The 9,708-nt window shown below is 38.6% G+C and overlaps 1 protein-coding gene across 1 annotated transcript in view; it reads right to left on the reverse strand.

The window, feature by feature from the left end:
• gk (glycerol kinase) overlaps nucleotides 1-7,023 on the reverse strand; it is a 250,768-nt gene extending 243,745 nt beyond the window's left edge. Inside the window, exon 1 of the mRNA XM_057330925.1 lies at nucleotides 6,895-7,023. Coding sequence (XP_057186908.1) covers nucleotides 6,895-6,975 — 81 coding nt within the window. The 5' untranslated portion in view covers nucleotides 6,976-7,023. The remainder of the gene's footprint in view (nucleotides 1-6,894) is intronic.
• Nucleotides 7,024-9,708: the final 2,685 nt, after the last annotated feature.

The raw sequence follows: 9,708 nt of genomic DNA on the forward strand, positions 1-9,708 counted from the left end.
CTCCGATGCTGCGATGGACATCTCATCCTCATCACGCATCGTGTCCGACTGCGTGAAGGAGGACGCTGACGGTGTGGCACCGCCAGCTAGGGAACAATGAGGCGAGCGAGACGGGGAGCGAGCGGTCCGCGAGCACTTGGCTGACGGATAAGCGCTCGCAGCAATCCCCATATCACCCTCGCCGCTCGCCTTGGCGGACGGAATGGCCTTAGCAATCCTAGTCACAGCCCGGGAAGCATGCGAGGTGGTGGCTAATTTTCCGGAGAAAACAGCCACCCGTGACTGCAACGTCTCTATGACCATCTGCCCGCAGTGCGGGCAAGATGAGTCCACGAAGGCTGCCTCAGCGTGTTGGACCCCCAAACACCTGACACAGACATCGTGTTTGTCCCCATCCTCGATGAGGACACCGCACCCAAGAGAACAGCGGGACATGCCACGCTGGAGAATTTAACTCTTTTTGTGAATGCACCGTCTGCAGCTCGAACACCTCTGGAACCGCCGAGACGCCCAGGGGAAGTCGCTGCAGGAAGGGACAGTCCGCTGCACCACGTCGTAGAACCGGCAATGTAGAGAGTCTTTGCTAAGCAGCAAGAGAAGATCTTCATAACCGAAGGCTCCGAAGAACAAAAGGTGAATGAATGATGCAAATTTAATTTGCCAATTTTCATTGGCCTTTTCTAAGCAGTCGGAAACGATTGGTTCTCAGGGACGAACCCCATCTGTCGGTTCGACACAACGTCGAGAGACCGACAGAAAGGGAAGGGCGTATTTCACGTGATCTGCGCAAGCCCCAAACAATGGCACAACAAAACAGCAAGATTCTTGTCAAATATGTTGATTACACTGCACTTTTGGCCGATGTCACTCTGCACATGTACGGCGGATCTTCAGACAGTCCTAAACAAAGAGTAAAGGTAGGGATGCACCGATACCAGTATCGGGTATCGGCCCGATACCAAGCTCATGTACTCATACTCGTAATGACACACCGATACCAAAGACCGATACCTCACGTGACATACATAGAGCCCTATGATTTCCGCAATGCTCCAGGCATAAAAACAGAATTTGCTGTACAACACGGAATGACACGGAATCTGGCAAATGTATTATTTCCTAACAAGAAATTAGCACTGAACCGCTAACAGCGTAACAGCTAACGAAATATTCAGATACTGTTTAAATATGTATTCAGCTTGTTTTGGGTGACTGTGTGTGAAAGAGTGGTGCGGTTGCGTGTACTGAATGCATTGTGCTTGTGAAGCTTTCAGCGCCAGCATTTCACTGCACGAGGACACGAACACATAACAAACCCCATTTGCAGCGGTCTATCAAAATAAAAGTCCGGTTAACTTAAACAAACGCTCTTTGAGGCATCCCGTCAAAATAAAAGTCCAGTTGACATGAACAAGTTATAATACACTCACATTTTACCACCCCCCTTGAATTTAATAGGGTAGTGAATAGTACTTAAATTTAAGTAGACCTAAAAACAAAAGAAAAAAAATGTACCAGTAAGATACTGGTTTATTAACATAATTGTACATTATACAGTCATCGGTTATAGGTATCGGTGAGTACCAGAAAAAAAAATGGTATTGGTGCATCCCTAAGTAAAGGTTTACATTCCGTTTAAAAAAATCACCATTCCGAGGATAAATGGTTTCATTGTAAAGAGCGACTGCATTAAGTGGAGCGCATTCTTTCTGACGAGTATTGTTTCTTTCTGTCCTTACTGTTTACCATGGTGTTACTATAGTAAACGTGTAGTAACCTTAGTTTTTGTCAGAGCTCTTGTTATTCTCAATTTATACACAATACATATACTGTATATCGGTTCAAAATACCGTAAAATTGTAAAAAGTATTTTTTTTTCATTCAAAATACTGTAGTTATTATCTTGATTTGTCAAGATGTCTGCATCGTGACAACTTATTTTTTAAATTGCCACAGTGTTAAGGTGTTTTAAATAAACAGTGGCACAGTGTTATAGTTAGGGATGCACCGATACCATTTTTTAAAGACCGATATTTTTTCTGGTACTCGCCGATACCGATACCTATAATTGATGCCTGTATAATGTACAATAATGTTAATAAACCAGTATCTTACTGGTACATTTTCTTTTTTTCTTTTGTTTTTAGGTCTACTTAAATTTAAGTACTATTTTTTAATCAAGTTCTATTTTTTATGATAAGTAGCACAATTTTACTAGCACATTTACTTCAGTTTACTAAAGTAAACAATATACTCTGTGGTCAAATTATACAAATTTAAGGGGGGGTGGTGGGGTAAAATGTGAGTGTATTATAACTTGTTCAAGTCAACCGGACTTTTATTTTGACGGGACGCCGCAAAGAGCATTTGTTTAAGTTAACTGGACGGATCGCCGCAAATGGTGTTTGTTTATGTGTTCGTGTCCTCGTGCAGTGAAACGCTGGCGCTGAAAGCTCCACAAGCACAATTCAGTACACGCAACCGCACCACTCTTTCACATACGGTAACGTAAAACAAGCAGAATACATATTTAAACAGTATCTGAATATTTCGCTAACTGTTACGTTAGCTGTTAGCTGTTCAGCGCTAATTTCTTAGTTAGGAAATGCCTGGATTCCTCGATTCCATCCCCGTTTTCCGCATTGCGGAAATCATAGGGCTCTATCGGTCTTTGGTATCGGTGTGTCATTACGAGTACGAGTACATGAGCTTGGTATCGGGCCGATACCGATACTGGTATCGGTGCATCCCTAGTTATAGTAGTTTGTGACTATTCTTGGTCTTTCTTTGATGCTGTTAAAACCACCACAACAAATCTGTAGATCTTTTTTTAAATAATAGTAAATCACATTTTAAAACACAAATCTCAATTTTGTTTAGAAAAATTGCAATACATTTTTTTCTTCAAATCGTGCAGACCTAAAATAGAATATGAAGGAATACGGGGTTTGAGTTTTCCACACACGACAGAGAGTGTAATGTGCTGCAGGACTCAGGCTTTTCCTCACTACAGAGAGAGTTTATAATTGAGTTTTCCGTGCATGAGAGAGCTTTTTTTAAATGCTCCCAGGGTGGTGAAAATGGTAACATTCTTTCTCCTGCTCCAAGTCTAAGTACAGAAAAGATTCATGCCCTGCCCCTTACAGGGGTAACAACCAACCCAGATTATCCATTCATTCCATCCAGACCGCAAGACATAATGAACCATTCAAATCATCAGACTATTTCTGTAGTTTAAATTGAGCAGCTCATCTACATAACTGAGCTGTACACATTGCGCGCACTCAGGGACATTAATGTTGATTATATTTTGCCGCTATATCTTCTAATATCTTTATTTAGCGATAAACGCACTTCTTTTTAACCATTTCAGCTTCATGAGCGTTGCTTCTCCCGCCAAAGACGCGTCGCATATAAAGACCTGCAGACACCAAGAGCAGGTAAATAAATAGACACTTTTCCCTGTAATGCTTAAGTCAGTGGTCGGCAACCTTTGCGACCAAAAGAGCCTTTTTGGGCCATCTTCCACCAAATAAAATTTGTCTGGAGCCGCAAAATATATGTAACCTTTAAATTACTTTAACACAGGTTGTTATGCATGTAATGTAGTAGTTACCCAGTTGCACCACTAGGTGCCAATATAGAGCAATTTTCTTGTATTTAGATGTTAGCAATTAAAAAAAAAATGTTCCTGGCAAGAAGTGGGAGTGTTGCAATAGGAGAGTAGCGTTGCGGTGTTGCATGCACTGCTTTAGTTAGACTTCAGCTTTTTTCTGTGAACTTTCGTTTAGGCTTTTGTTTTTCCGGCGTTTGACGAACAAAAATAAGTGCACACAAATGAAAGCGACCAGGTAAATGTACAGAGAGAAGGGTGGTTTTCTGCTCTGACAGCCGCGAGACACTCTGAACACTGTTAGTGTGTGTTAGAAATCAGAAATGGAGAGAAAACATTCTGCTTGCTTGGTTTTTCGTCATTAAACCAAACTTTTAAGTCTTCAACCAAAGTTTAAATCCTGAGTTGTTGTTTCCCCTCGTTTACGCATTATGTCCATCTGTGGTCTTTTGCGGCTGTTTAAACGCATTCGACCAGAAGAGCAACTACTTTCCTGTCAGGCTAGAAAAAGGCTAAAAGCTAAATATAACTAAAAACGCAGTTATGAGCAGCAGGTTGTGAAATACGAGTGATTTATTTATTTACCATACAGTACCATTTGACTAATAGCAGTGTCTGCCAACAAACATAAACAAAAAGCTTCAGAACAGTTTGAGAAGGTGCTTAAAGTTTTGAGCAATTATCTTGTACCCTGCGATAAACACTTACTCAATCTTTCTCAATCAAGTGAACTGATTTGAAGATACATGTTGTGGGATTACAAATTTATACAATGTTATATCTAGGTTAAAGTTATGTACATTATGTTTCACATTTTGAGGTAAAGATGATTACATTCTATGAATATCAAGTCAGGCAGCCCAGATGTCTGAAACATTACCCTTTTGTCTTTATTCACTACCTGACCATTGGGCACGGTCCAAAGTTAAATTTGAATGTTAAGCTTTAAGGCACAGCTAAGCCTTTGTCTCTATGATAATGTCAAGGTATGGGCAATACCGTCAGGCTGATTGGATTAGCACCTATGCATTTGAATGACACTGTTATGCTGATGAGACCTTGGCTGGGACAATTCCGGTAACGGCTGATTCCTGTATTGCATTTGCATGCTTTGTGTAAATCATCTCCACCTCTATGTATCCCGCCCCCTTGAAAGGTATAAAACTCTACTGTACTGAACTAAAAGTCAGACTTGGATGACTACAGCGATGCACAGCGAGTCCTCAATAAAGAGAACTTCTGTATGAAAGATATCCCAACGTCTCCTGGTCTCTGCTTCGACAAGGAAAACGTTTCCTACAATGTCTTCAATAAATGTTTAATTTAAGCAATATTCTGTATCAATTATTACTTAATTAGATTTAATGAGATGAAGGTGGAAAAAAGAAAATCGGGCAAACATAACGGCCATCGGCTGGCCTGATTTCTAAAAATCGGCATCGGCCAGAGAAAAACACACATCGGTCGACCTCTATGTATAATGAATCATGTATTAACTGGAAAGAATATTTAGAATCAGTTATTGTATGAATGGCATGGAAAGGCTACTTGTTAGTTACTTTGTAAGTACTCCTGCTCATGATATATTCATTCAGTTGTTACATTTTGTTGTCAGTAGTTTTTTAAATATTAAAATAAACTACTAGGACTTCGCTTCAGCACCAGAGCCTACAACACATTTCCTCAGTTACGAAGCCTTCTATGTTTCATAGAGACTGTGGCTATCAGAATATAAAATACATGGCCTGATTAAACATTAGATTGATTGATTAAATATTATTTATTAAAAAAAAGTACTGTCCGGACCTTCGCCACAAAAAATATATTCCCCCCGAGAATAAAACCAACATCTACATGTTTGATTAGAAACCACTAATAAGACACACCCTTTGAAGTTTAAAAAAAATGTGCCAACAGATGTCAATTTATAGTTCAACAGTGTATATCCTGATTTACATATGATAATACGCCTGGAAGTATTGTTCTAGTGTAATTTATTTATGTGATGCAAGTATGAACATTACTCCAGTCTTCAGTGTCTTAAGCAACAAAATTGTCACTTAGATCATGTGACACTGAACACTGGCGTAATGATGGGGAAATTCTGTTTACAATAAAGTACAGTTTACAATATATTCATATAATGAGAGAAATAAAAAAGTCTGAACCCCAAAACTTTGAATGGTAGTGTAAATTATAGTTATGATGGCTTGTTCCTCCCACTTAAATGATACTATTGCATAGGTAGTTTGTTCCATAGAGACTTTCCAGTTCTTCAAATTATGATGACAAATTTACTAAGGAACCTAGAAAAAACCTGATGGCTATTAAACCAGATAATTCCAAAATAAGATAAGTAAAGTCACAAGCTCTGGACTATTGGTAGTATCCAGGATATAGAGTCCATTAAAGGAGCCAGAGCTTTTTCACAATTATTTAATTAAAAATGTGCTAAACAGATGTCAATTTAATTCAATAATGTGTATCCTGATTTACATGTGATAATAAAAATACACCTGGAAGTATTGTTCTTGGAATAAGTAACAAGAAACACCCCTTGAAGTGTACATTTCAAACTGTGTGCATTTAAATTAATTAAACTTCTGAATTTCAAACTTGGTCAAAACATGTGCAATATCTCCCTCTAGGGGGCTGTAAACCGCACAATCTTTGTAATGCTTTTCAAGCTTTTCCCTCAATGGTTCAATTTCAATTCTTTGAATAAAACCAAGGTATAGTTGTTCATTTATGAACCAGTAACAAGACACACCCATTAGATTTGATATTATTTTTTATAAACTTCACAAGTGAAGCATTTAGATGGAATAAATGTGCTTTTTGCTCTTCGTTTCGCACTTCGCAGACGATGCCTTTCCAGCACTATTACATCGTAAAGTGTATCATTTACAATAACTTAAGGCAGATTAAAACAAATAAAACACATTGTGCGTTATCTATCTTCTACATTTGAAAACAATTATAACACTGTGTGTGTCTTGTCGTTGTGGTAAATCGTTAAAGAACTATTCAAGATTTCTAATGCTGAATCTATGACAAATGTCAAACGTCGTACCAACTTTATATTCAGCCTCGTCTTTATATCGGACTGAACCAGAGGCTAAATTTGAGCGAGGGCTGATTTAAAATCTTGTTCTCAGCCACTGCTGCTAACCAGCAAAGGCATGGAGTACTATGTATGTCTATGTGTATAAAAGAAAATATTCAGACGGCTTCAAAACAATCATCTGAAATGACCTCAACATGGCAGAAACTTCACTTACCAAGAAACGAGTGGAACTAGTGCCTTGGTCGATAGCACCTACAAGGGGACCCAGCATGATTCTGTTCGATGATTTTGCCATTGTAAAGTTTTTTTCATACGGCGATTAAGTAGCAGTCAAAAAAGGACATTGGAACTCACTGCTTAGAGCTCCGCCTATACGTCTCTACTCTTTTTATTGGTCTGTGCGACCACACTGAAAAAGTAATGGGGTGTTTCTCAAACGCAAGGACGCGTCCTGGGAATGTCGCATATTTCGGCTGTCACAATTGACTAAACTTAAAAGACGTGGTTATATCTAAAATATTGACTATCCGTGATACAATGCAGGAAGGTTTGTCAGAAGCTAAGCTAATAGAACTGCTGATTTGCAGATTGAGTTAGACACAATGTATATTATGTATATAAATCAGTAGCAAAACTTGAGAGCATGTAGATTTTAATATGTGAACTTGTACCTGTACACTAAAATATACTTACAGCCCCAATGTGAAAACTTGTAAAATCAAAAACTGAAGTTGAATGTTGAGATTAGCACTCGTGGACAAAACTCACAAATCTGTCTTCTGAATTTGAAGTTGAAAAGAAATGGTCGTGTAAACTGGCATTTACAAAATACATGGGCAGATACAAATGCATAGCACATATTTACACGTTTTCCTAGATTCAGATTTGAATTGCAACCACAAATAGGCACGTATGGAATGATTTTGCGGACTAAATTAAAAAGGAATTGCAAACTGCATTTGCAAATGCGTTTTCTATTTGTTCCTGTAAAAATTGTGACATAATTCAAACGCAAATGCAAACCATTTGCATTTGCATTTGCGCGAACGCACAATGTCCGCCAAATTTCAAAAGGATAAGCAAAGTCTACTTGCAATTTAATTACCTCTGTCTTACGAGTTACGACTCTTCCATGTTGAAATCGAAATGGCAATTCCCCATATGCTATTTCACTCCCTCTTGCGTCGCGTAGTAAGCCTGCCAAAACTCAAATGAAATCGCAATCCCTTTGCATTTGCTTTTCCTCGATTTGTCCAGAAACTAGTGGTGGGCGGATCGATCCTGTAGTATCGATACTTTCGATACTGAGGTTGTATCGAAAAGGATCGATCCTAACATAAAAATATCGATACTAATGTGTTTTTAGTTTTTACTACTGATTTTATTTATTTACTAATGTAGCTAATAATTGTATAATGAAGAAAAACTATTTCCCATACACCTAGTTTTGCACACGTTGCTCCTCCCTGCCCTGCTGTGTTTTGTAGTCCGCTATCACGTGACTCAGCAGCGTTAAGCGCAAGCACACAGACGCTGCTGCAGCCGGCGAAAAGAAGAGGAGCATCGTGTGGAGTTTTTTCACCTCGGTGAATAAAAACACTGTGAAATGCGATGTATGGCAGTGGGCCTTTGGGGGTAAAAAGCCAAAGATTGAAAGTACTTTATTTGTTTGAGACACAAAGTAAATAAAGTGCTTAAATAATAGTGTGCACTTTGTTTATAAATTCACTTAAAAAAGTGTAATGAAAGGGAAACATTCTGGAACAACGTTCTATTATTTTGTCTAAACATAACACTGAACAAAAACTGAAAAGCAGTTTTAAAATCTTTGTTCTTGAGTAATAATTTTGTCCACTTTGTTTTTTTTTAAAGCTAGAGAAGTAGTACTGGGATAACGAGAAATTGTTTTGTTAAATATCGTTTTTCTGTTCTGTTAATCTGTTATTGTTACTATTTTATAATAAGTAATAATTTGGTGCAAAGTTCATGTTTGCAAATTCGATTACAGGAATAAATAACTAAATAAATATATTTATTTGGTTTAAAAGATGTCCAGTGTTTTAACATCTACATGATTAATTAGCCTACAGGCACATTAAGAGCACAAATCACAAAATATTTTAGTGGTCATGAAAATGTGTTCAGATTTAGCATATTAATGATGCATTCATCTGATAAATCATGACATTTCATTTACAGGAAAGTAAATGTAAGTTCAAGTGAATGCTTTTTAAAAGTAAAAAGTATTGGTATCGGTATCGAAATCGGCAATACTGGCCCTGCATTTACTTGGTATCGGATCGATACTAAATTTTACAGTATCGCCCACCACTACCAGAAACCTGTCAATCAATGGCGGGGGTAGGGTTTATGCAGCGGGGCGTGTTTGTAAATGGATGTGACGTCATTCACAGTTGACCGCAATTCAGCGCGTTTTCGCGGTTAGCGGTTAGGACGGAAGACGTGCGATTGGGCCGGTTTCTATTTACACTTATAATTATTTAACAGTGAATTAATAAAGTGATTGGGATGGCAAAGTCAATTTCCCAGCTGCTGCGAGAGGCGGCTGCATCTCTGGAGCAGACGTCTCCATCGACCAATCCTTCTTCCACGTCCACTTCGATGCGAGGCACAAGAGGAGGTAATGGTGAGTACTTATTATTCGCAGAAACATTAAGCAGTAACTTTAAAATGGATAAAGCCTTTATGTGTTCATAGAGGTCTGTGGTTTGAGCGAAAACCATATAGGGGTGTCATATAGGTGTCAGGACCCGGCCTCGAACTCGGGTCTCTGGTGTAAGGGATAATCACTACACCAGTCGAGCCACGTGGTATTAGATGGAACCCAGAAGATATAGGCAGACACAGCAGATTGAGTATTCCAGTTTAATAAAATAAAAAGCCAAAAGCAAACGCAGGGTCTTTACAAAAGTAAATAATCCAAAAGGTGGAGAGGTAAATCCACAAAGTCCAAAATCAAAAAAACCTCGTGATCAAAAATAGAACAAACTCAAAAAAGGCAGGGTTC

Source organism: Triplophysa rosa, linkage group LG4, assembly GCF_024868665.1.
Source record: "Triplophysa rosa linkage group LG4, Trosa_1v2, whole genome shotgun sequence".
In the NCBI taxonomy this organism is placed as follows: domain Eukaryota; kingdom Metazoa; phylum Chordata; class Actinopteri; order Cypriniformes; family Nemacheilidae; genus Triplophysa; species Triplophysa rosa.